Source organism: Panthera onca, chromosome D2 (genome assembly GCF_046562875.1).
Source record: "Panthera onca isolate mPanOnc1 chromosome D2, mPanOnc1 haplotype 2, whole genome shotgun sequence".
NCBI lineage: Eukaryota > Metazoa > Chordata > Mammalia > Carnivora > Felidae > Panthera > Panthera onca.
The window spans coordinates 42,149,193-42,176,907 of NC_138349.1; the positions used below are offsets into that span (position 1 = coordinate 42,149,193).

The 27,715-nt window shown below is 44.4% G+C and overlaps 1 protein-coding gene across 1 annotated transcript in view; it reads left to right on the plus strand.

Annotated features, from left to right (window-relative positions):
- The window catches only part of LOC132675375 (anthrax toxin receptor-like), a 66,332-nt gene that overhangs the window by 25,000 nt on the left and 13,617 nt on the right, over positions 1 to 27,715 (plus strand). Inside the window, exons 2-9 of the mRNA XM_078434493.2 lie at positions 3,651 to 3,722; positions 5,044 to 5,115; positions 7,589 to 7,670; positions 7,771 to 7,804; positions 8,478 to 8,557; positions 8,634 to 8,702; positions 9,032 to 9,112; positions 9,216 to 9,276. Coding sequence (XP_078290619.2) covers positions 3,651 to 3,722; positions 5,044 to 5,115; positions 7,589 to 7,670; positions 7,771 to 7,804; positions 8,478 to 8,557; positions 8,634 to 8,702; positions 9,032 to 9,112; positions 9,216 to 9,276 — 551 coding nt within the window. The remainder of the gene's footprint in view (positions 1 to 3,650; positions 3,723 to 5,043; positions 5,116 to 7,588; positions 7,671 to 7,770; positions 7,805 to 8,477; positions 8,558 to 8,633; positions 8,703 to 9,031; positions 9,113 to 9,215; positions 9,277 to 27,715) is intronic.

Consider the following 27,715-nt stretch of genomic DNA (forward strand, 5'->3'; position numbering starts at 1 on the left):
TGCAAATATCTTTTCCCATTCCGTTGGTTGCCTTTTAGTTTTGTTGGTTGTTTCCCTTGCTGTGCAGAAGCTTTTTATCTTCATAAGGTCCCAGTAATTCACTTTTGCTTTTAATTCCCTTGCCTTTGGGGATGTGCTGAGTAAGAGATTGCTACAGCTGAGGTCAGAGAGGTCTTTTCCTGCTTTCTCCTCTAAGGTTTTGATGGTTTCCTGTCTCACATTCAGGTCCTTTATCCATTTTGAGTTTATTTTTGTGAATGGTGTGAGCAAGTGGTCTAGTTTCAACCTTCTGCATGTTGCTGTCCAGTTCTCCCAGCACCATTTGTTAAAGAGACTGTCTTTTTTCCATTGGATGTTCTTTCCTGCTTTGTCAAAGATGAGTTGGCCATACGTTTGTGGGTCTAGTTCTGGGGTTTCTATTCTATTCCATTGGTCTATGTGTCTGTTTTTGTGCCAATACCATGCTGTCTTGATGATGACAGCTTTGTAGTAGAGGCTAAAGTCTGGGATTGTGATGCCTCCTGCTTTAGTCTTCTTCTTCAAAATTACTTTGGCTATTCGGGGCCTCTTGTGGTTCCATATGAATTTTAGGATTGCTTGTTCTAGTTTCGAGAAGAATGCTGGTGCAATTTTGATTGGGATTGCATTGAATGTGTAGATAGCTTTGGGTAGTATTGACATTTTGACAATATTTATTCTTCCAATCCATGAACAGGGAATGTCTTTCCATTTCTTTGTATCTTCTTCAATTACCTTCATAAGCTTTCTATAGTTTTCAGCATACAGATCTTTTACATCTTTGGTTAGATTTATTCCTAGGTATTTTATGCTTCTTGGTGCAATTGTGAATGGGATCAGTTTCTTTATTTGTCTTTCTGTTGGAAAGCTTAAGGGTTTTTATGGGATTTTTCTAAGCATGCTTCTGACTGGGCATACATGTGGCTTTTTAGATGTACCTTTGTCCACACCTGCTTTTGTACATTCTAATTTACCCCAGCCAGGTTAGAAGAGATGTACACAGTAATTTGTGAGTAAGGTCCATGCTGTCCCCTCTGGTTCAAGGAGAACTTTGAACTGGGCTACAGATCAAGACCAAAACTGCCACCAGACTAGAAAGAGAGTGGGGAAAGAATGATTAAAAATGCCACAAATCTTTCCTGTCATTTGAAGAGGCTGTTTCTTGATTTGGGCATTTTATTTATTGCTATAAACCTTTGATTGTTTTGTAGAGCTCCTACAGAGTAGAAAGTTGGTGAAGAAAGCTTTTGGTTATTATTTTTTTTTTGAATGTTATTATTGGGGAATGAAGGCTTGGAGTTTCAGAATCTGCCTTTTTGCTGACATCCTCTATGCTATTAGTTTTTGTTTGTACTTTAATTTTTTTCATTTGTCAAAAAATGCTTGAACATAAATTTAAAAGCAAACACTTTGACTTCTGCCTAGGAAAGAAGAGAATTTAGTTTTCTTATAGTTCAGCTCTCCTACATGGATCTTCCCCACTCTTTCCATTCCCCCAGAGTAGTGACATCAGTAAGATATTTTAGACTCAATCTTCAACAGTAGAGATGCCCTCAAATGTCTGGTGATCCCCATCTCTCCATTCTCATTTCAGTGTGGGGTGATAAAAATGATTGGAGCTCTGTGTGCTGGAGCTCCATGTGGTTGCTCTGTTCCATACTGCCTCTCTCCTAGGTACTTATATCCTTGTGGTTTTTCCCACTACACAAGAGCACTCACATTCTTCTGTGTTCTAGAAGCCAGACCTTCCTTCAAAATCATCACAAACTTTTCCAGGGCTGGTAGATGGGTTGAAGACTCTTATCCTGTGAATCTTCTTTGGAAGATCCTCTTCACTCTGGGGGAGAACAGAGGAGAGTAGTAGGGAGAAGGAAAGTGAAAAGGATTACCATTGGTTAGGAGAGGAATTGCCTTTGTTGTAATTTATCATGGAGCTTCCATGAGAAAGTCTGTATTGTGGGTAAGTTGTCAGAGTCTATTGCTATGCTCCCAGCAACTGTTGGTACAGTAGTGTCACCCCAGTCTCCCAAGTCCAATAGGTAGAGCATGGGATTTGCTGGAAGATCTGGGTTCATATCCATGCTATTCATGGAAATTGTGCCAAATTCCTTGACCTGCGAGAGCCTGTTTTTTAATCTGTAAAATAGGAATGATGCTAATACCATTGGATTGATTTGGAATTGGAAATCATGCATATAAAGTGCTTCATAAATAGTGCTCCATGAATGATCATCCTGACATAGTTATAATCATCTATTCTTAGTTTCCTCACCATCTGTTGATAGTTTTAGATGAAACTTAGAGGAGTCAGTAAAAATGATAAAGGGAGGATGTCCTTGGATATGAGGACCACACATATAAATATGACATTTAGGATGTTTATTGACAAAGTTATCACTGGAGGAAAGAGGAAGGGCCTCCTTGTGGGTTCCTCGAATTCATATGACATAAACTGTCAGATGCAGAAAAAGAATCCAGGCCAGGGAATCAGACAGCTTTACCCCTTAACATCCATAGGATCTTGACCAAGACTCTTAGTGACCCTCACATTTGCCAATCATAACCTGGAATAGTGCAGAACTATAGAGATGTTGGATTGCAAAGATCATTGAACCCTGAGCTGGTAAGACTCATTTAAGGGCTTCCTGCTTAGACAGAAGGAGACATCATAAGGCTCTAACCTGCTTGAGCATCTTCACCAACTAGGAACTAAAGTGGGAGCCTATGAGTGTGAGAAACTGAAAATTAGAAGAGGAAGTGGCTTTTCCTGTGGCTTTCCCTGCTGGCCAGAGCATGATGGTGACAGAAGATCAGTATCCTAGGTCTATTCCTATCTCTCCCCTTGCAGTGGTGCTGGAATAGGCCTTCTGTGTCTAGAGTGGCTCAGCTTTGAAGGATGAAGGGAAATTAAATAGTCTGAGTAGCATAGCCTCCCTTGCCTGAGGTGCAGGCTCCTGTTGGGAATGTCTTTTCCTACTCTGTGAGTGCTGGAAAACATGAAAGTATGAACAGAATCTGTGTGTGTGTCATGAGGAATGGTCGGCAGGTCAGACTTTGGCCTACAAATGGATCTCCAATCTAAGGAGGTATGTCAGGATAGCTCTGATACCCAAGAATCCAGAGTCCATTAAAGAATTACAGGGAAAGCTTGGGTCACTCTCTCAGCCTAGATGTATTGCTTTCCAGAGGCATTTGATGGAATGTGGTGCAAGAAAACCCTGTCTTGCATCCCACTACACACCTTTAAGGGGTAGAAGAGGACAGTGTTAATGGTTATTCCAAAGGGAAGTGGGGGGCCAAGAGAGCCAACATTTCAAAATCAGAATGTGTTTTCCAATGAATGCATCCTCCTTCATTTCTTGTCTCCCTACCATGGCCAAACCAACCATCCTGGTTTGCCACCCAAAGTCCTTAATCCATGAAAGTCACGTGGTCCCAAGGACACAGGCCTGGTTATTCAACCTCCCCACCATTCACACTGATGAAAATCACCACCAGGGTGGTGGGTATGTGGCAGGTTTCAGTTATGTGGGATGCAGAGGAGCTTGCTAAAGGGACTGTGGGAGGTGGGGACAGAAACTGCTCTCCTGATGATTATCTTTCATCCCTCTGACTCAAGTCTTTGCTTTCAGGTCAGACAATGCAAACAGCATTTGGAAGGACATTTATAAATTTGTGGATGATCTGGTGAAGAGGTTTCCAAAGTAAGGCTTCTCCATGCTCCAGGGTATTTTCTTCTGTCAGACAGATACACAGCTGCTTAGACTCAGTGGGCATGGGAGTCCCTCAGGCCAGGAGCACAGAGCCCATGGTGGTGTTCTGAAAAAGGAAAATCACACTGATTCCATTAGTTCTTAGCAGCTTTCACTGACTCTTGCTGGAAAGTCAGTCCACATTAAGGGGGACACAGTCTGCTTCTGAGGACTTTACAGGCTTGGAGAGGAAGTTAAAGCAGACTGACTCAGTAACCAAAAACCTGGTTAAATGATGCTGAAGGCCAAGAGAAAGGGACAAAAGTCTTGCATGGCAATATGGAGGAAAAAGCAAGAATTCCTAGAGAAAAAGCCAAGGATAGCTACCTAGAAGATGTGAAATTTGAACTAGGCCTTGAAAGATAGGGGAAGACAGGGTAACAGGAACCATCAAAGAGGCTTCTGGTGATGGGAATGGTCTGTTTGCCTGCAGAGTAGGTTTAGTCAGGAGAAGACCCAGAGATGAGGCTGGACAAGTAAGCCAAGAGCCAAGAACATAGGGGCTCATTATGCCAGACCACAAGCTTGAATTTCCTGCTGTGCGCAATAGGTGGGTATAGGATTTTTGAGCAGGGGTCTCACATGATCGAGGTTGTGCTTCAAAAAAAAATTCTTATAATAGTGGATAAAATGAGCTGGATTAAGAGCCAAGAACAATAAGAAGTTCAGCTAGGGACCTATTGTACCAATTTATCTAAGTGATAATGAGGGTCAACAGGTCAGAAGACAGTGGCTAGAGGATGGAAAGAGAGGGATTTAGATAAATGGCTGCCAAGAAAGAGAATTAATTTCTTTGACAAGAGAAGGAAGTACAGAAGGAGTTAGAGAGAAAGGAATGAAGGTCCAAAGAATGTAGAAGAGAGACCAGGGGGAACCCCTCATGCAGGAATGTGCAGGTGTCTATCTCCTTGCAATGTACTGTTCACATGGCTTGGGGTGTGTGTGTGTGTGTGTGTGTGTGTGTGTGTGTGTGTGTGTGTGTGTCTGTCTTTTGGAATACTGTAAGAATGTAAGAGTGTAAGAATGGATCAGGATGCCATCTTGTCATTCTATTCTAAGGAGGCCACACATCTTACAGTCTAAAAAAATTTTCACTAAATTTACAGCAACTTTCAGGTTTGGGAAATGGGTCCCAAAGCAGAAGAGTTGTGGTGGGAAGTATAGAAATTGACATAGACCCCCTCATTGGCTGCCTTGAGCCTTGTTTTTCTGAGCTTCATTGGTTTCATTTTGAGCCTGTGTTGATGGCGTCTCACACATGCTTCCTCCACAGTTCAAAAATGAGGATGTCCTTAATCACCTACTCCACACAGAGCGACACCATCATGAATCTCACCTCTGACAGGTAAGCACTGATATGATCCCCAATGGCAGACCTAGAAAACCAGGTCTCAGGGAGAGCTAAGAGGCTTAGGGGTTCCCTGAAACCACAGTGGGGAGCCCACTGGTGTGCAGGCTGGGCTGGCCTGGACTTCTTTCCTTGTGCACCCTGATCCTTAGCTTTGGGCCCCCAGCTCTCTCTGACCCCTGGCTGCACTGACACTGGCAGACTATGTGCTGCTAGACCTCTCCACCCCTCTAAGCCCTGACCTACAGCTGTCCTGAGTTCTTCCCTCCATGCTCTTCCCTTTTCTTAGAATGGGCTAGCTAGGATTCCCAGGATTTTAGGGAGCAGATGTACAGGTCCTTTATGAACAGTGATATGAGTCTGACACCTACTGTTGTTATATGTCACTTTCTGCCCTGAGCCAGTGTGTAAGGAGGGGTGGGTGGGAGACATATCAGAACCAGGGAGGAAGAGATCGGCAGCATCGAAGCATTGATGTTTTCAGTGGAGGGAATTTTGCTCCCTTGGTGGGTCTAAACCCATGAGTGGGGTCCTGAACATCAGGCTGGGATAGGGTGCTTGAGGAAGATAAGACATGCCTTCATACTAGGTGGGCCATGGTGAGCCCAGAAGTTTGGGCAAAAGTCTGGAAGTTATGGAGCTTCTGAATAGCTGGTTAAGGAGGTTAAGATTCCCATGGACACAAATGACTGGAACCCAATGAAGCACCAAAGAGAGGTTGAGCACCTCTTAGGACTAGATGGGCCCCAATATTTGTGGCACAGAGCTACCATTCAGGACCATGGAGAGAAGCCAGGCATAGCAGAGTGGTGGTGTCAATGCTTGGAGGTAGCAGCACTCTTCTGTCTGACTCCAGGACAAGCAGGGAGAGAGGGCTGGCTGCCCCAAGCACTAGTGGAGGCACAAATTTGTGCATAGGTGGGGTTTTGCATTCAGGACAGAGAGACCTGAGTAGGTTGAAAGTGGAAGGAAGCAAGTCCATTGGGAGAGATGCTGGCAGGTGGCAGAGAGATGCAGGGCTGCTGGGCAGGGGGCTCTGGAGGAAGAGCTGCCCACTGGGGAGGGTAAGACCTCTGCCTCCTCCAAGGTGGGGGGCTCAGGGCCCCAGATGTGAGAAGCTGTGGCGGGGAGGGGGCTCAGGGAGGACCCGCCTGGTCCTCTCTGGAGCGTGAACACAGTAATGTCTTCCCTGATTCAGGGTTCAGGAGTGGGAATGGGGCCCAGGGGCATGGAAACTATATGAAATTATGTTTTTCTGAGGAAGTAATGTTTTAAGGGAAGGAGTCTAGCTGAGGGTGTTAGGAGCCTGTATTCCTTCCAAATGCAGAGCTAGGAGTAGGGCTGGAGGGGCAGCACTCCCTTAAGGGCACTGGCTCAGGCAACCATATGCCTGACCAGGAGGCTCCTGGGCCATAGACTGGGGAAGCATGAGAGTCGCCCCAGATTTGGGGGCTCAGTTAAGTAAACTTACAAAACGTGGCGAGAGGAGGGAGAATATTTTTGCTGGGCCGAGTAGCACCTGGTTTGATCTCCACTGGCCATGGGTGCCAGGCCTCACCTCCTGGGCTGGGTGGGGCTAGACCTGGAGCTCTCAGGTCTCACCCCACAGCAACATCTCCACTCTCCACAGTAAGAAGCCCTCTCAGGGTCCCAGCTCTCCTAGCCTTGCTGTGCCAGCTCAGCTTGTCACATGAGATTAGCCTGAACCTAGGTCCCCAGTCCCACCTGTGAAATCCCCCTTAGCAGCAGCCACCTGGCCACATACCCATGGCAGCCAGGGGAGCACTGCCCCTCCACCTGCATGGGCAGCCCTCGAGGCACTTCCCCAGCTTTTGGCCTTTTTCTTCAGGAGTATGTAAGCCCAGGAGCCCTAGTTCTCTCATTAAGGAGCTTTCTCCTTCCTTTGGTGCCAATACAGAAGGGGAAGAGGCTTGGGGCAGGTGCAAGTCAATCTCAGGATTCTGTGACGGGGAGGATGGGACAGAGCAGAGCTATCAGCAGGATGACCTTTTCCAAACTCAGCCTTACCTGCTGAAGGAAGAGTGTGCCTTCCCAAGGGACCCGGTAGGTGCTAGCAGCCCTGCCAGTCACACTGTGAGTGCAGATTCACAGTGGCACATCCATGAGTGTGCCCCACGTTCACCACAGATGATCAAGGCAGGGCTCTTGAGGGTCCCCCAGGTAGTGTGCCTGAGACAGTGGTGAGTTCAGAGAAAGCCAGGCCATACCCATGGGAGCAGCAGAGCAGCCTCCCCCCACCCCATGCTCACCAGATGGGGGACAGAGGAGGCCTGAGCAAGGCCTGTTCATATCGAGGACACAGAGCATAAGGTCATGACCAGGCTACTTGACTTGTATCCTGTCCCGACTAGACAGGTCTTCACAGTGCACAGTGGCTCCAGGACAGCTTAGGCTGCTTATAAATTCAACCCCAGATTATACCTCAACCCCTTTTCTAATTTTTTTTCAGAAGTAAAATACATAATAGTCTTGAAAAAATTCAGAATATAGTGCCTACCGGAGCCGCAAACATGCATGAAGGATTTAAAAAGGTACCAAATCTAGAGCTCTGAGGATCTCTGCTTTATGGAGTTCTTAGATTATCCTGGGTCCTCCCACCGCCCTCTCCAACACTCCTTCATTTCCTTGCAGGCAAATGAGCAGATTGAAAAAGCAATCTATGGAGGTAAGCTTCCTGGTGACTTCATTACGGGCAGGTGTGGGGACAGAGCGAGGCCTGGGCCTCAGCAAGGTGCAGACCCTCCTCGGCCCCTTCCTAGCGCTGACTCTTGGAGCAAGGTGCTTGCCCTCTCTGTGCCACAGGTTCCTTCTCTGTGCAGTGAGGATGAAAACCACCCCCAGTGATGAGTCTCAGAACCACATGGGATCATGTGTGTACCTTCTAGGCTCTTGGTAACTGTGAGGTGCTTGACCAACACTTGGGCTGCCTGAACAAGAAAACAGGAAGCCAGGGAAACCAAGAGCAGAAGGATTCCATTTTCAGAAAAAAAGAGCTGGGTTTACCCTTTGCCGCCCACACTTTGTCTGTATCACATTTCTGGCCCTGGCTCCTTTTTCCTTCAGTTCTTTCCCTTTGGCTGATGTCCTGTAACTGTGTCTCCAACACTGGAAAAGGCTGTGCTCTACCCAGAACTGTCTTCATCTAAGAGAGAGAAGTCTCCTTCTCCCTCCAGGACTGTGATTCTAGCTCTCCAGGCACTCCTGATGGCAGGTGCTCAGGTCTGGGCGCTTCTTCCTTGGAGGAGGAAGTATGGGGAGCAGTGTTGTGGCCCCAGCAGCCTGCAGAGAGTCACTTTGTGTATCTTTACCAATGAGGTTACTCCCCATTTCCCCTGCAGGCAGCAATGCTCCCAGTCTGATTATTGGTCTGACTGCAGGACCACTGACACCAAGGACATTTGAGGAGACTAAGTCTGAAGTGAGTCCAACCCATCAGTACCAGCGTTTTGCCCCATGTATTTGGTACTTTATACTCAAAGGGTTCTTTCTCTTAGGCTGAGAAGGCTCGTGAAAGGGGCGCCAAAGTTTATTCTGTGGGTGTAAAAGACTATAAGAATGACCAGGTAATTCAGAACAGGTAACCTGGTGCCCCTTGCGAGCCCAAATGGGGTATGCTTTCAAAGTCAGCTCTCCCAAAGGTGGTCCTGTAACCCACCCCGGTGTCTGGACAGCAGATAGCTACTCCAGAAATGAATAACAGCGTGTAAAACCTGCCCACCAGCAGTGGAGGCAGAAGAGCTTTCCCTTCCATAAGTGTGGGCTGCTGCCCACAAACCAGGGTCTGGCTCTTGGAGTCTAATATGGCATAAGGGAAGAGACTGTCTCCTGGGGTGGAGATTTCTTTGTCCTCAAGCCCAGGCCATGTGCCCAAGGTGCTTCCTCTCTCTTGTAGCTAGAAGACATTGTAGAAAGAAATGACCAATTTTATGGGGTAAACAGTGGATTCGAGTCCCTGGAAGACATCGTTAACATGGTGAGTGTGGGCTAAATGTGAGAAGAGCAATGGGATGGCTTCTCACCGTGTCCCTCCCCCCATGTCACTATCCCTGACCTGCCACCCCTCTCTCTATTTCCAGCTGGTGGTAAATTCCTGTCATGAAATTATGGCTGGGGAGAGTTACTTTGTTTGTGTAGGAGGTAAGAGCTATAGTCACTGTTCTAGCAGAATGGAGAGTGGTGGGCGGGGTGGGGGGGCTCTGTGAGGTGTGTGAATATGTGGCATGTGGGTAGTGTGTGGCTGTCTGTGTTGTGCACGTGTAGCATGGTAGTGTAGAAATATGTTGGATATATGAGTGTGCCTGGGGTATACAGGTGTGTCTACATTTTATTGGAGTGTGCATGTCAAGCATGGGTTGTGGTGTGCTTGTGTGTGTAATTATTTTCCCCATTATTATTGAGATATAACTGACAAACACCTGTGTATAAGTTTAAGGTATTCCATATAATGACTTGACATGCATATATTGTAAAATGATTACCACAATAAGATCTTTGTAATTACTTTTTTTAATCTCAAAACCAAAACTTTAATACAAAATAAGAATAAAGTATATTTAAAAACCTTCAACAAAACACTTCAAAATGAAATCTGAGAACATATTAAAAGAACAAAACATCGAGACTAATTAGGGGCCACCCATGCAATACAAGTCTGATTCAGTAGTTCAAATATCAATGTAACTTACCATATCAGCAATGTGGAGAAGAGAAACATGATTATCTCAATGGATGAATAAAAGAATTAGAGGGGGGAAGAGTTAAGGTGGTGAAGGAGTAGAGGGATCCTATGCTTGCCTTGTCCCTTCAACATAGCTAGATAAATATCAAATCATTCTGAGCACCCAAAAAATCAATCTGAGGGCTGAGAAAACAAACTGCACATTTAGAGGGAGAAAAATGGCCACATTGTTAAATGTAGGAACTGCAGAGAGTTTATTCAGGGCAGAAAAGAACTGCATGTGCTCTGGAGGGGAGGGAGCCCTGGTCATGGAGACAAAGAGTGGAGGGGGGGAGAGAGAGAGAGAAAGCAGAGTGCAGGGGATTGCACAAGAGAAACTCTTCCCCAAAACCATGGACTGGGAAAAGGAGAGGGACTGACTACCACAAGGTTTTATAAGCAGCAGAGCTCAAAGGCTGAAGTTTTAGAAGTCCATGCCATTGCCAGGGTCATACCTGGTGGGCTTAGTAGTGCTCTTATGGGGAAGGAGACCAGAAGCCCAGGAGTGGGCAGTGTGGTCTGAGGATCCCCCGAGACACACAGGGAGACAGTTCCTCTTCTTGGAATGCATTTGGGAGAGGTGGCATGGCTTCCCAGGAAAAAAAGAGCTGGTGGGCACCAACATGCTGCCCTGTTCACTAGAATAGGAACAGAGACACTTGCTGAAGGCAGCAAACCTTGGTTATGGCTTTTTCTGTGCTTTACCATAAACGTCAAACCACTGCACAGTCATGCAACTGTTTTTCTGGCACAAATAAACACCAGCCATAGCACAGCAAGACTCTCCCCCAGAGGATCAGTGTGGGTCCATGCCACACCAGGTCCCTAAATTTGGAGCTCTGAAACCCAGTCACATGCCTGAGATAAAACACAGGAGTACTGTGCTGCCAGGCAGACAGACGGCTCAGACAGACAGGGTGAAGGCAGCGTTCTGACATAAATCTGGGATACAAGAGTCGAGATTGTTTGCTCTTCTGTGATGGCTTCCTGAATAGTGGCAGGTGTGTACTCCCCTCTCCAGGGATGAAAGAGTGGGATGACACCATTTTCTGCCTGCACATTAATACAAACAGACTTCGGTGAGCAGCACATCAACTCCACCGGAGGCTGCAGCGACTTACACCAAGCCCCGCCCCACTGCACCTGCAGGTACATCTTTACAAGGACAAGTCACTCTGAGTACCAGCACAACAGGCCCCTCCCCCAGAAGACTGGAACAAATCCCCTGCATGCACCAAGTTCAGTGATCATATACAGTGCTCCAAAGCTTCAGCCTAGCGGAAATAAGATCTAGCTTCTTTTAACAAGCAGACCAAAACACACCTAAAACTTTCCATATAGTGGACAAGGTCCAACCACTCTGTACTGTAAGCAAGGAAAAACTCTGCAGAGGACTGACTTGAGGGATGGAGCAGCCAAAACACAACAGTAGAGTCCACACTCTGAAACATTTCCTGAAGCACCAGGCACAAGACAGTATAGAACCCCTTCTTATTATAGCCATTATTCTCAGGAGCAGGAATATAACAGCCTTTCCTAACACACACACACACACACACACACACACACACACACACACACAACAGTGACCTAGACAAAAATGACAAGATGGAGGTATTCATCCCAAAAGAAATAACAGGAAGAAATCACAGCCAGGTATTTAATCAAAACAGATATGAGTAAGATTCCTGAACCAGAATTTAAAACAGTAATCACAATGGATAATAGCTTGGCTTAAGAAAAGCATAGAAGACACTAGAGAATCCCTTATTACAGAAATAAAAGAACTAAAATCTAGTTAGGCTGAAATTAAAAATGCTACAACCAAGACGCAAAACCGACTTGGTACAATGCAGAGGATGGACAAAATAGAGGAACAGATCAGTGATATAGTAGATAAAATTATGGGAAATAAGCTGAGAAGAGGAGGGGAAGAAAAGTATTGGATCATGAATGTGGACTTAGGGAATTCAGCAACACCTTAAAGTGTAGTAACATACGATAGGAATCCCAGAAGAAGAGAGGGGAAAGGGGGCAAAAAGGTTTATTTGAGCAAATTTAACTGAAACCTTCCCTTATCTGGGGAAGGAAACAGACATCAAAACCCAAGAGGCACAGAGAATTCTCATCAAATTCAACAAAAGCCAGTCATCACTTAGACATATCATTCATAAAATACACAGACAAGGAAAGAATCTTGAAAGCAGCAAGGGAAAAAAAGTCCTTAACCTACAAGGGAAGACAGATCAGGTTCATGGCACATCTGTCCACAGAAACTTGACAGTCTAGAAGGTAGTGGCATGATATATAAACTGTGCTGAATGGGGAAAATATGCAGCCAAAATGACTTTATCCACCAGGCTGTCATTCAGAATAGGAGAGATAAAGAGTTTCCCACACAAACAAAAACTAAAGGAGTTCATGAACGCCAAACCAGCCCTGCAAGAAATACTAAAGGGGACTCTGCGTGGGAATGAAAGAGCAAAAGCAACGAAGAGTATAAAGGAAAAAAAGACATCACCAGAAACACCAACTTTATAGGTAACATGATGGCACTAAATTCATATCTATCAGTAATCACTCTTCAATGTAAATGGACTAAATGCTCCAATCAAAAGACACTGGGTATCAAATAGATTCAAACAATCAAACAAACAAACAAACAACACCCATCTATATGCTACCTACAAGAGACTTATTTTAGACCTAAAGACACCTCCAGATTGAAAGTGAGGGGATGGAGAATAATCTATCATGCTACTGGAGATCAAAAAAAAAAGCCAGAGTACCATACTTATATCAGATGAACTAGATTTTTTTTAATATGAAATTTGTTGTCAAACTGGTTTCCATACAACACCCAGTGCTCATCCCAACAGGTGCCCTCAGTGACTATCACCCACCCTCCCCACCCTCCCACCCCCTGTGAACCCTCAGTTTATTCTCAGTTTTTAAGAGTCTGTTATGGTTTGGCTCTCTCCCTCTTTAACTTTTTTTTTCCTTCCCCTCCCCCATGATCTTCTGTTAAGTTTCTCAGGATCCACATAAGAGTGAAAACATATGGTATCTATCTTTGTCTGTAGGACTTATTTCACTTAGCATAACACTCTCCAGTTCCATCCATGTTGCTACAAAAGGCCATATTTCATTCTTTCTCATTGCCAAGTAGTATTCCATTGTGTATATAAACCACAATTTCTTTATCCATTCATCAGTTGATGGACATTTAGGCTCTTTCCATAATTTGGCTATTGTTGAAAGTGCTGCTGTAAACATTGGGGTACAAGTGCCCTTATGCATCAGCACCTCTGTATCCCTTGGGCAAATTCCTAGTAGTGCTATTGCTGGGTCATAGGGTAGGTCTATTTTTAATTTTTTGAGGAACCTCCACACTGTTTTCCAGAGCAGCTGCACCAGTTTGAATTCCCACCAATAGTGCAAGAGGGTTCCCATTTCTCCACATCTTCTCCAGCATATATAGTCTCCTGATTTGTTCATTTTAGCCACCCTGACTGGTGTGAGGTGGTATCTCAGTGTGGTTTTGATTTGTATTTCCCTGATGAGGAGCGACATTGAGCATCTTTTCCTGTGCCTGTTGGCCATCTGGATGTCTTCTTTAGAGAAGTGTCTATTCATGTTTCTGCCCATTTCTTCACTGGATTACGTGTTTTTGGGGTATGGAGTTTGGTGAGTTCTTAATAGGTTTTGGATACTAGCCCTTTGTCTGATATGTCATTTGCAAATACTTTCCCATTCTGTTGGATACCTTTTAGTTCTGTTGATTGTTTCCTTTGCAGTGCAGAAGCTTTTTATCTTCATAAGGTCCCAGTAGTTCATTTTTGCTTTTAATTCCCTTGCCTGTAGAGATGTGTCAAGTAAGAAATTGCTACGGCTGAGGTCAGAGAGGTCTTTTCCTGCTTTCTCCTCTAGGGTTTTGATGGTTTCCTGTCTCACATTCAGGTCCTTTATCCATTTTGAGTTTATTTTTGTGAATGGTGTGAGAAAGTGGTATAGTTTCATTCTTCTGCATGTGGCTGTCCAGTTCTCCCAGCACCATTTGTTAAAGAGGCTGTCTTTTTTCCATTGGATATTCTTCCCTGTTTTTCAAAGATTAGTTGGACATACTTTTGTGGGTCCAATTCTGGAGTCTTTATTCTATTCCATTGGTCTGTGTGTCTGTTTTTGTGCCAATACCATGCTGTCTTGATGATTACAGCTTTGTAGTGGTGTCTGAAGTCTGGGATTATGATGCCTCCCACTTTGGTCTTCTTCTTCAATATTACTTTGGCTATTCGGGGTCTTTTCTGGTTCCATACAAATTTTAGGATTGCTTGTTCTAGCTTTGAGAAGAATGCTGGTGCAATTTTGATTGGGATTGCATTAAATGTGTATATAGCTTTGGGCAGTATTGACATTTTAACAATATTTATTCTTCCAGTCCATGAGCATGGAATGTTTTTCCATTTCTTTGTATCTTCTTCAATTTCCTTCATAAGCTTTCTATAGTTTTCAGCCTACATATCTTTTACATCTTTGATTAGGTTTATTCCTAGGTATTTTATGCTTCTTGGTGCAGTTGTGAATGGGATCAGTTTCTTTATTTGTCTTTCTGTTGCTTCATTATTAGTGTATAAGAATGCAACTGATTTCTGTACATTAATTTTGTATCATGCGACTTTGCTGAATTCATGTATCAGTTCTAGCAGACTTTTGGTGGAGTCCATTGGATTTTCCATGTATAATATCATGTCATCTGCAAAAAGTGAAACCTTGACTTCATCTTTGCCAATGTAGATGCCTTTGATTTCCTTTTGTCGTCTGATTGCTGATGCTAGAACTTCCAACACTGTGTTAAACAATAGCGGTAAGAGTGGACATCCCTGTCGTGTTCCTGATCTCAGGGGGAAAGCTCTCAGTTTTTCCCCATTGAGGATGATATTAGCTGTGGGCTTTTCGTAAATGGCTTTTATGATGTTTAAGTATGTTCCTTCTATCCCGACTTTCTTGAGGGTTTTTATTAAGAAAGGATGCTGAATTTTGTCAAATGCTTTTTCTGCATTGATAGAGAGGATCATATGGTTCTTTTCTTTTATTAATGTGATGTACCACATTGATTGATTTGCGAATGTTGAACCAGCCCTGCAGCCCAGGAATGAATCCCAGTTGATCGTGGTGAATAATTCTTTTCATCTGCTGTTGAATTCGATTTGCTAGTATCTTATTGAGAATTTTTACTTCATATTCATCAGGGATATTGACCTGTAGTTCTCTTTTTTTGCTGGGTCTCTGTCTGGTTTAGGAATCAAAGTAATGCTGGCTTCATATAATGAGTCTGGAAGTTTTCCTTCCCTTTCTATTTTTTGGAACAGCTTGAGAAGGATAGGTATTATCTCTGCTTTAAATGTCTGGTAGAATTCCCCAGGGAAGCCATCTGGTGCTGGACTCTTATTTGTTGGGAGATTTTTGATAACTGATTCAATTTCTTTGCTGGTTATGGGTCTGTTCAAGTTTTCTATTTCTTTCTATTTGAGTTTTGGAAGTGTGTGGGTGCTTAGGAATTTGTCCATTTCTTCCAGGTTGTCCAGTTTGTTGGCATATAATTTTTCATAGTATTCCCTGATAATTGCTTGTATTTCTGAGGGATTGGTTGTAATAATTCCATTTTTATTCACAATTTTATCTATTTAGGTCATCTCCCTTTTCTTCTTGAGAAGCCTGGCTAGAGGTTTATCAATTTTGTTTCTTTTTTCAAAAAAACAATTCTTAATTTCATTGATCTGCTCTACAGTTTCTTTAGATTCTATATTGTTTATTTCTGCTCTGATCTTTATTATTTATCTTCTTCTGCTGGGTTTGGGGTGTTTTTACTGTTCTGCTTCTATTTCCTTTAGGTGTGCTGTTAGATTTTGTATTTGGGATTTTTCTGGTTTCTTGAGATAGGCCTGGATTGCAATGTATTTTCCACTCAGGACTGCCTTCGCTGCATCCCAAAGCATTTGGATTGTTGTATTTTCATTTTCATTTGTTTCCATATATTTTTTAATTTTTTCTCTAATTGCCTGGTTGATGCATTCATTCTTTAGTAGGGTGTTCTTTAACCTCCATGCTTTTGGAGGTTTTCCAGACTTTTCCCTGTGGTTGATTTCAAGTTTCATAGCATTGTGGTCTGAAAATATGCATGGTATAATTTCAATTCTTGTAAACTTATGAAGGGCTGTTTTGTGACCCAGTATGTGATCTATCTTGGAGAATGTTCCATGTGCACTGGAGAAGAAATTATATTCTGTTGCTTTGGGATGCAGAGTTCTAAATATATCTGTCAAGTCCATCTGATCCAATGTATCATTCAGGGCCCTTGTTCCTTTATTGATCCTGTGTCTAGATGATCTATCCATTGTTGTAAGTCCTCTGTATTAAAGTCGCCTGCAATTACCACATTCTTATTTGCTTATGTTTGTGATTCATTGTTTTATATATTTGGGGGCTTCCATATTCGGCACGTAGACATTTATAATTGTTAGCTCTTCCTGATGGATAGACCCTGTAATTATTATATAGTGCCCTTCTTCATCTCTTGTTACAGCCTTTAGTTTAAAGTCTAGTTTGTCTGATATAAGTATGGCTACTCCAGCTTTCTTTTGACTTCCAGTAGCATGATAGATAGGTCTCCATCCCCTCACTTTCAATCTGAAGGTGTCCTCAGGTCTAAAATGAGTCTCTTATAGACAGCAAATAGATGTGGTCTTGTTTTTTTATCCATTCTGATACCCTATGTCTTTTGGTTGGAGCATTTAGTCCGTTTACATTCAGTGTTATTATTGAAAGATCTGGATTTAGAGTCACTATGATGTCTGTAGGTTTCATGCTTGTAGTGATGTCTCTGGTACTTTGTGGTCCTTGCAACATTTCACTCACAGAATCCCCCTGAGGATCTCTTGTAGGGCTAGTTTAGTGGTGATGAATTCCTTCAGTTTTTGTTTGTTTGGGAAAACCTTTATCTCTCCTTCTATTCTGAATGACAGACTTGCTGGATAAAGGATTGTCAGCTGCATATTTTTTTGGTTCATCACATTGAAGATTTCCTGCCATTTATTTATGGCCTGCCAAGTTTTAGTAGATAGGTCTGCCACTACTCTTATGGGTCTCCCTTTGTAAGTTAGAGCCTGTCTATCCCTAGCTGCTTTCAGAATTCTCTCCTTATCCTTGTATTTTGCCAGTTTCACTATGATATGTCATGCAGAAGATCGATTCAAGTTACGTCTGAAGGGAGTTCTCTGTGCCTCTTGGATTTCAGTGCCTTTGTCCTTCCCCAGATCAGGGAAGTTCTCAGCTATGATTTGTTCAAGTACACCTTCAGCCCCTTTCTCTCTCTTTTCTTCTTCTGGAATTCCTATGATATGCATATTGTTCCGTTTGATTGCATCACTTAGTTCTCTAATTCTCCCCTCATACTCCTGGATTTTTTTTTCTCTCTTTTTCTCAGCTTCCTCTTTTTCCATAATTTTATCTTCTAATTCACCTGTTCTCTCCTCTGCCTCTTCAGTCCATGTTATGGCTGCCTGCATTTTATTTTGCACCTCATTTATAGCATTTTTTAGCTCCTCATGACTATTTCTTAGTCCCTTGATCTCTGTAGCAATAGATTCTCTGCTGTCCTCTATGCTTTTTTCAAGCCCAGCAACTAATTTTGTGACTATTATTCTAAATTCTTGTTCCATTATATTGCTTAAATCGTTTTTGACCAATTCATTAGCTGTCACTACTTCCTGATGTTTCTTTTGAGGAAAATTCTAACATTTCATCATTTTGGGTAGTCCCTGTAGTGGCTCCAAACTGCAGAGCACTTCCCCTGTGCTGTCAGGAGTAACTTGTGTTGGTGGGTGGGGCTGCAGTCAGACCCAGTGTCTGCCCCCAGCCCACCACTGGGGCCACAGTCAGACTGGTGTGTACCTTATCTTCCCCTGTCCCAGGAGCAGGACTCACTGTGGAGTGGTGTGCCCCCTGTCTGGGCTACTTGCACACTGCCAGGCTTGTGGTGCTGCTTTGATGGGATCTGGCATATTAGCCGGGCTGGATCCGCAAGGTGCAAAGGGGTAGGAGGGACAGGCTTAGCTCGCTTTGCCATCAGTGGTCCCCTGCGGGAGGGGCCCTGCAGCACAGGGAGGGAGACAGCCCTGTCAGAGGGATGGCTCCACAGAAGCACAGCTTTGGGCGTTTGCATGGTACAAGCAACTTTGGTGATGGGGACTGGTTCCCTTTGGAATTTCAGCTGGGGGATGGGAGAGGGAGATGGCGCATGCCAGAGCCTTTGTTCCCCTGCCAAGCTGAGCTCTGTCTTCCGGGTCTCAACAACTCTCCCTCCTGGTGTCCTCTTGCCCTCCTCGCTCTCCAAGAGCAGAGCTGCTGACTTTTAACATTCCAGATTTTAAGTCCCTCTGGCTGTTAGAATTCACAGAGTCCGGCCCTTCTGCTTTTGTAAGCCAGACTTCGGGGGCTCTGCCTTTCTGGGCGGGCTGCCCCTCCACCGCCCAGGCTCCCTCCCACCAGTCTGTGTAGCATGCACCGCCTCTCCACCCTTCCTACCCTCTTCCGTGGTCCTTTTGTCTACCCATATGAACTAGATTTTAAACCAAAGAATGTAAAAAGAGATGAAGAAGGGCACTATATCATAATCCATCAAGAAGATCTAACAATTATATATGCCCCCAACTTGGGGAACCCAAATATGTAAATCAATTAATAACAAACAAACTCATTGACAATAATACAATAATAGTAGGGACTTTAACACCCCAACTACAGCAAGGGACAGATCATCTAAGCAGAAAATCAACAAGAAAACAATGGCTTTAAATGACACACTGGAACAGATGGACTTAACAGATATATTTAGAACATTTCATCCTAAAGCATTAGAATACACATTATTGTTGAGTGCACAAAAACATCCTCCAGAATACATCACATATTGGGTCACAAATCAGCCCTCAACAAGTACAAAAAGATTTAGATCATGCCATGCATATATTCAAATGACAATGCTATGAAACTTGAAGTCAACCACAAGAAAAAATTGGGGAAGACCACAAATACATGGAGGTTAAAGAACCTTCTACTAAAGAATGAATAGGTTAACCATAAAATTGAAGAAGAAATTAAAAAGTACATGGAAGCAAATAAAAATGAAAGCACAACACTACAAAACCTTTGGGATGCAGCAAAAGTGGTCCCAAAGGGAAGTATATTGCAAAACAGCTATACCGTAAGAAGCAAGAAAAGTCCTAAATACACAACCAAACTTTACACCTAAAGGAGCTAGAATAGGAACAGCAAATAAAGCATAAAGCCAGCAGAAGAAGGGAAATGATAAAAACTAGAGAGGAAATAAATAATAGAGAAACAAACAAACAAAAATAATAGAACAGATTAACAAAACTAAGAGGTGGTTCATTGAAAGAGTTAATAAAATTTGTAAACCCAAGCCAGATTTATCAAAAAGAGAAGAGAAGGGGCGCCTGGGTGGCGCAGTCGGTTAAGCGCCCGACTTCAGCCAGGTCACGATCTCACGGTCCGTGAGTTCGAGCCCCGCGTCGGGCTCTGGGCTGATGGCTCGGAGCCTGGAGCCTGTTTCCGATTCTGTGTCTCCCTCTCTCTCTGTCCCTCCCCCGTTCATGCTCTGTCTCTCTCTGTCCCAAAAATAAAATAAACGTTGAAAAAAAAAGAAAAAAAAAATTTAAAAAAAAAAAAGAGAAGAGAAAGGACCCAATTAAACAAAATCACAAATGAAAAAGGAGAGATCACAACCAATACCACAGATACAATTATAAGAGAATATTATGAAAAATTATATGCCAACAAACTGGGCAATCTGGAAGAAATGGATAAATTCCTAGAAACTCACAAACTACCAAAGTGAAACAGGAAGAAATAGAAAATTTGAACAGACCCATACTATTTTCAGACATTATACTCTATGTAGAAAATCCTAAAGGCTTCACCAAAAAATTGCTAGAACAAATACATGATTTCAGCAAAGTGGCAGGATATAAAATCAATGTACAGAAATTCATTGCATTTCTATACTCCAATAGTGAAGCAACAAAAAAAGAAATCAAGGATTCGATCCCATTTACAATTGCACCAAAAACAATAAGATACCTAGGAATAAACCTAACAAGAGGTAAAATTTCTATACTCTGAAAACTATAGAACACTTATGAAAGAAATTGAAGAGGACACATAAATGGAAAAATATTCCATGCTCATGGATTGGAAGAACAAACATTGTTAAATGTCTATATTACCCAGAGCAGTCTCCTCATTTAATGCAATCCCTATCAAAATACCAGCAGCATTTTTCACAGAGCTAGAACAAACAATCCTAAAATTTGCATAGAACCAAAAAAGACGTCAGATAGCCAAGGCAATCCTGAAAAAGAAAAACAGCTGGAGGCATCACAATTCCGGACTTCAAGCTATATTACAAAGCTGTAGTCATCAAGACAATATGGTACTGGCATAAAAACAGTCACATAGATAATGCAACAGAATGTAAAATCCAGAAATGTAATCACAACTATATGGTCAACTAATCTTTAACAAGGCAGCAAAGAGTATCCAATGGAAAAAAGACGGTCTTTTCAACAGTTGGTGTCAGGAAAACTGGACAGTGACATGCAGAAGAATGAAACTGGACCACTTTCTTACACCATATATAAAAATAAATTCAAAATGGATAAAATACCTAAATGTGAAGCAGGAAACCATCAAAACCTTAGAGGAGAACACATGCAGCAACCTGTTTGCTTTTCCTATAGCAACGTTTTACTAGATGTGTCTCCGAAGGCAAGAGGAACGAAAGGAAAAATGAACTATTGGGACTTCATCAAGATAAAAAGCTTCTGCACAGCGAAGGAAACAATCAACAAAACTAAAAGGCAGCCTACTGAATGGGAGAAGATATTTGCAAATGACATATCAGATAAAGGGTTAGTTTTCAAAATCTATAAAAAAAACTTATCAGACTCAACACCCAAAGAAACAAATAATCCGATGAAGAAATGGGCAGAAGACATAAACAGATATTTTTCCAAAGAAGACATACAGATGGTTAACAGACACATGAAATGATGCTCAACATCACTCATCATCACAGAAATACAAATCAAAACCACAGTGAGATACCACCTCACACCTGTCAGAGTGGCTAAAATTAACAACACAAGAAACAACAGGTGTTGGTGAGGATGTGGAGAAAGGGGAACCCTCTTACAGTGTTTGTGGGAATGCAAACTGGTGCAGCCACTCTGAAGAACAGTATGGAGGTTCCCTAAAAATTTAACAACAGAACTACCCTATGACCAGCAACTTCACTACTAGGTATATACACCAAAATTACAATAATACAGATTTGAAGGGGTACATGCACCCTGATGTTCATAGCAGCATTATCAACAATAGCCAAATTATGGAAAGCCCAAATGTCCATGGACTGATAAATAATTAAAGAAGATGCCCTATATATACACAAGGGAATATTACTCAGCCATAAAAAAGAATGATATCTTGCCATTTGCAAAGAGATACAGTGTATCTCTTGCCATGGAGATACAGTGTATTATGATAAGTGAAATACCTCAGTCAGAAAAGAAAATAACATGATTTCATTTTATGTGGAACTTAAGAAAGAAAACAGATGACCATATGGAAAGTAAGATGAAAGAAAGGAAAGCAAACCACAAAAGACTCTTAACTATAGAGAACACACTGAGGCTTGATAGGGGAGGTAAGCAGGGGATGGGCTAAATGGGTGATGGGTATTAAGGAGGGCAGTTGTTATGAGGACACTTGGTGTTATCTGTAAGTGATGAATCACTGATTTCTACTCCTGAAACCCATATTGCAATGTATATTAACTAGAACTTAAATAAAAATTTGAAAAAAAAAATAAAAGAATTAGATACAGTTCAGTGGCCAGCATCATACTAGAAACATAGTCCGACAAAAGGTATCCACACAAATACAACTAAACACACCTTGTTCTATGGGGGACGCCTCTCCCCGACATCTGGAACTTCACAAGCGTGCCCTCTCCCCCCCTACAAAGGTCCCTGAGTCAGTCTGGTGAGGACATCCTGTGCAGTGACTTTTGTGATAGAAGCCCCCTCCCTGCGATGAGCTCTGTGTGTACAGGCTTATATGTCTCATCATGGAGACTGGTACTGAGGAGGGTGGATAAGCACACTTACTCCCCTGGTAACAGCACACACAGCTGGATCTGGCCAAACGCAGACCCAGAGACCGGGTCAGCCTCTGTGCTCTTAACTGTAAGGCTATCGTGCAGTAGACCATGGGGTCAGACACAGCTGTGTTCAGATCTGGCTCTGCTGCAACCTGGAGCAAATTACCAAATATCTGTGAGCTCCCCTTTCGTCTCCAACAACACCCACTAGCTCATCTATCGTAAGACGTAAGGCCGGGCAATCTTACAAGGACCGGCACAGGATCTAGAAGCTGGGAAGCCCTAACCAATAGTAGTGGTACTAATAGCCCCACCATCCTTGACGCCTCCACCCCAAGGCTGAGCTCATGGGCGGGGGGGGGCGGGGGGGGAGGACAAAAAATCACCAGTATGAAAGCGTCTCCCGCTGAGCCAGCTGTTGGCAGCAGCTCTCCGACTCTTCCTGTCTTCTTAACCAACTCGCAGTGAGAGGTTGGAGGCGGGCAGGAGACTCCCACACAAGTAGGCTCTTGCCCTGCTTCTGCTTTAAAGCACCCCACCGTGCAGCCGACCTGACAGCTTCATTCCTCTGATTATGTCCCCTGCACACACGCAGGTCATGGCGTCTGAGCAGCATGTCAAACTGCAGGTGCAGACATCAGTCGTTGTCCATCCCCCATGGCGGCCTGGCCAGGGTTACAGGTGCCTGCCACACACCCGCTGACAGCTCAACTCAGCATTTCCTGCTCTGACCTTTAAGATTGTCGCCCTCTTGACGAAAGCTGCCACACGACATGACAGTCACTTGGAGGCAAAGCTCAAGGCAGGAACCTGGACCCCAAATGAAATAGAAAGAGCCATTTCATCAGGCTGTCATTTGAAATAAATCAGTGGGTCAGGGTGCCTTGGGAAGCAGACAGGGCATGAGCACGACACTCCTGACCTCTTCAGTCTCTCAGGGTGCTCTCCAGGATGAGGCAGAGAGGCCTCTGCTGGCCTTCCTGCCTCTAGGCCTGTGCTCCGCACAGGACCTCAGGGCACTGAGAAAGCCCCTTCCCTAACCCCAGCCTGGCCTGGAAGTCTGAGGCCCCTGGCCCCACAGCAGGGCCAGTCAGGTCTTCCCTCAGCTCTCAGGCTGGGGGTGTCACTAGGCTTCCTACAAGACCCTACTTCCCCCCACTTTACAGGGTCCAGCCCATCCATCCTTTGATGCCACACTCACAGGAGGTTCATCCTTGTCCCTTTCTTGGTTCACTGGCCCCTCTGGATTCCCACAGCCCTTGGTCTGTCCTTCTCATTAGTCGCTTCTCACCTTGAATGTGCCATGACTTCTGCTTGGCTGTGTCACGGTTGATTCTTCTCATTCAGTTCTTTGATGTGTTACCAACCTTTTATGAAGGAAGCTTTCAAACCTACAGCAAAGTGGAAGCAACTGTACAATGAACACCTCTGTCTATACTACCTGGATTTTGCAGTTACTGTTTAATATCTCGCCATATTTCTTTATTTATCCAATGTGCTTTGTCTCTCTCCCTCTCTCTCTTACACACACACACACACACACACACACACACACACACACACATTGCATCTTATTTTTTTATGTGTTTCAAGTCAATTACAGACATCAGGCTACCTCACTTCCAAAACCCATCAGTCTGCATATCTTTATTTACACAAATATTTCTTTTTTTATGTTTTATTTATTTTTGAGAGCAAGAGAAACAGAGCATGAATGGGGTAGGGGCAGAGAGAGGGAGACACAGAATCTGAAGCAGGCTCCAGGCTCTGAGTTGTCAGCACAGAGCCCGACATGGGGCTCGAACTCACAGACTGCAAGATCATGACCCGAGCCAAAGTCAGATGCTTAACTGACTGAGCCATCCAGGTGGCCCTATTTATACTAATATTTCTTAAGAGCTCTCCTTAAATTGCAGCAAACTTCAGTGTATCATTTGACAACTTATGAAAAAATGCACACTCCAGGAAGACAGAATTTACCATTGTCCCTGGAAAATCTCCTCAGATCACTTGCCAGGCAATCCTTGTCCCCAACCGCTGAAGGCAATTCTTCTCAGTTTTTCCTCCGTAGGCTGTTTGGTCCTGTAAAATCTCTTCTCAGTACACTCAGGTAGCATGAACATTGTATTTAAACATTCTGTTTGGCCAGGTACTCTTGGCACAGTGGTTTGGAGAATCATCACTCCTGTATGTTTGCTGGATATACTTCGATATTTGTGTCTGGGAGGACAGCTGGAGGTGGCGCGTTCTCATTCTTTTTCCTGTGTGTGGCTGGCCCAGAGCGAGTGTCTACAGAGCCCAACAACCATGGCACATCAGTGGTGGCACATAGTAGGACACAGGGCAGAGGCGGGCTTTTCTCTGAGAGCTGGTGGACAGGTCCTGCAGGGTGGCCAGGAGACTCACTGTGTGCAGAAGGCAAAGCAGACTGTAGGGCAGTAGGACCCAGAAGGCAAAAGCAGTGCAAAGACACCATTGCCACCAGCTTGGATAGCTACTGTCCCTCCACAATGAGGTTCCCCTTTTTCTACTACTACTGCCTCCCAGAAATAGCTACCATATATAATTGATCATATAGATGCAAATAGCTATTTATATATGCTTTTCAAGGTATTTTTACATTAATGGGATCATGCAGTTCATAACATTTTCCAGCCATCTGCACATACTCCATTACACAGATGGAGGAAATTTCTTTCATTAGTCTCCCCTGGTCGATATTGTGGCTACAGCAGGCTGTGCACACCCTGAGGCTCACCTCTCTGTGGGCGTGGGTCAGGATTCCCTGGATCAATTCCAGAAGTAGAATTGTGGCATTAAGAGGACACACAGCTTAAATGTTGGTCAATAGAGTTGAATTTCTCCCAAAGAGCCGGTGCTGAGCAGAAGGTGGTGTCCCAGAGCCTGACCCTCCCAGGGCAGGTCACTTCCACCTGGTGCCCTTGTCAGTCTCATGGTTGGTTGGTTGTCCTTCCTCACTGCTTGGCTTCCTCCTGACTTGTCAGTGGGCTGCCTGCCTTCCCATCTCCTCTCTCTGGAGCCCAGGAGGCCTGGTGTAGAACTCTTCCTCCAGAAAGAAAGCTCTCATAAAGAAGGATTGGTCTCCCTGCCAGGGACTGGATGGTCCCTGTGCCACCCGAGAGTGGGTGCACAGTGGGACTCTACCTGGGAAACACAGCTCCCTGAAAGCCAGTGTTCATCTGTCCTTGGCTTCAAAGCAAAATCCTTTAACTCTATGTCCCTTCTGCTCGAAAGTCTGACACCATCACCCTGCCTTCCACTTACCAAGACTTTCCATAGTGACGTTTTCTGAGAGCAGTAGTGCCTGGGGACACAGAGGGCACTGCTGTAGAGGAGAAGTAATGACTGAGCAGGGCCTGAAGAGCTGCAAGGCGTACATGGTGGGAAGGGGGTCACAGACGTATGGACAGTGTGCAAGTTTCCCGAGTAGTGCAGACACTGCAAGGTTCCAGGCTGTCAAGCAGCCCTATCCTCAGTGGCTGCCCTACATCCTGAGCAATGGCGTGATAGCTGCTCGGAACTAAGACAAGAACAGAGGGGGGCAGAAGTGGCCTGGATTAAGCTCTAGATGTCAGATCCTGGCCTTGTACCTGCCAGGGGTCTGGGAGAGGCCATCTGCCCTCTCTTAGCCTCAGTTTCCCTCTCTGTAAGCTTGGATAGGTATGCCTAACTCATGGGTGTTGGAGGTTAAGGAAAGTGTAGATTGGCCCATAGTATATGCTCAGTTAGTGAGGAGTGTCATTTTGGATGAACACCGGTGTTACATGGCTTGGGCCTGGCACAGATTTGCCCACTTAGGGTTCCTTCTGCCTGTGTGCTTGTGGAAGAAAGGCTCTACTTGCCTTTTGCCTCCTCTGGAGCCTGATCTGTCCACATGCAGCCAGCTGACTTTTCCCTTCTCTGCCTGTATCTAATTATAATGTGGGCTATCAATTTACAGTTCTGTCTTGCAAGGAAATGCTTCTTTGCAACAAAAAATCCTGGAATGTAAATTGCAGATGACACTTCCTTGAGACTGAGGGCCAGCAGCTCTGCTGAGGGTGCTCCTAGCTGGGCTGGTGAAAGGGTTTGCAGGAGACAAGGCCAACTGCTCCTTCCAGGCCAATCATAGAGCCCTGTGTCATGATGGGAAGGGTCCTTATGAAGTGTGAACAGTGAGAAGGCAACCTGACACAATTGTGGTATTGGTTACTGTATACCACAGTTTACACAGCTGCAAGCCTAAAGTCATTAGCCTCCACTGCTGCACATGTCCAAGACTGGATCATTCCAGTCCCTGAAGCTTGGTTAGAGAGAACATATTCCTTAAGGACATCAAGCCTGCCTAGATGGACAACATGCAGATTTTTTTAGCACAGGGCCATCAGCTGCCCCTCCTGCCCTCTATCAAAACCTCAGTGCTCTCTTCTCACTTCTGTAAGACTCATGAGCTTCCTTGGGCAGGGCCACTGCCAGCAGGAGCCTTTAGGTGCCAGGCAGGTTCCATGCACATTAGGATGGGCTCAGGCCAAACAAAGGATGATTCACTGCAGTGTGATTGGTTCTGGAGTGGTGGTCTGCTGGCCATGGCAAACTGCTCCCTTGTGAACAAAACAGTGGCCCATGTTCAAGCCAATGGTTGACATGTAGAAATATGAACCCGCTGATGCCAGGTGCTCCCATTTTCCATAAAAGCTAGTAATATGGATTTTTAGGGACAATATGTAGACTTTCAATGTTGACTTCAATTTTGGGGAAACACTTGAAAGACTAACATACCATATCAGCAGGACTTGCTCAGCTACAGGGCAAGAATCTATTTTCTTTAAAGCAGAATTTGTAAATGTTGCCTCAATCAGTGGGAGCTGCAAGAAGACCTGAAGCAGGAGAAATCAGGATAGCCATATCCAAGGTTGCCCTGGAATTTTGAGAAATTGTTCCATTAGTTCATCGACCTAAGGCTAATCAGGCTTCAGGGACTGGAATGATTCAGTCTTGGACATGTGCAGCAGTGGAGGCTAATGACTTTGGGCTTGCAGCTGAAGACCTGCATGTTATCCTGGCTGAATCCTTTGGGATCCTGTCTACCATCTGTCCTCTCTGTCTCCTGGTGTTTACTTCAGGGTCTGGGAAGCACTAGGGAAGCCTCAGCACCCTGGTAAAGGTCTAGGGCCTAGACTTGCACCTCACATATCAGTGTTTCCACACTGAGAGAGTTAGTGCTTCCTGAATCCTGGGCGGGTTGTCTGTAGTCCATGAAGCCTCAGGCAAAGGCAGGGGAAGAGCAATCATGTGAGACTTCCAGAACCACAGCTAAGACAGAACTTATCTTTACCTGGGGGATTCTTCTGTACAGAGTCCTGGGCTCTTTGCCTGCCTCACCTGAGTCCCATCCCTGCTCCTGGGCCTTCAGCCTGTGATAGGCAAACAGAAAGACTGGGAGGAGGAGGAAACTCCATGCATCAGGAAGTCATAAGGCACCCAGGCCTGGACAACCAGCTCCGGCATGGGACAGGGCTGTTTTCAGCCTTGTTATCCTAGCTCTTCTCTCATGTATATGGTAGACCCCATGGAGAGGACCTCCTGCACCCTTCAGAGAGTATTTGGACATTTCGGGG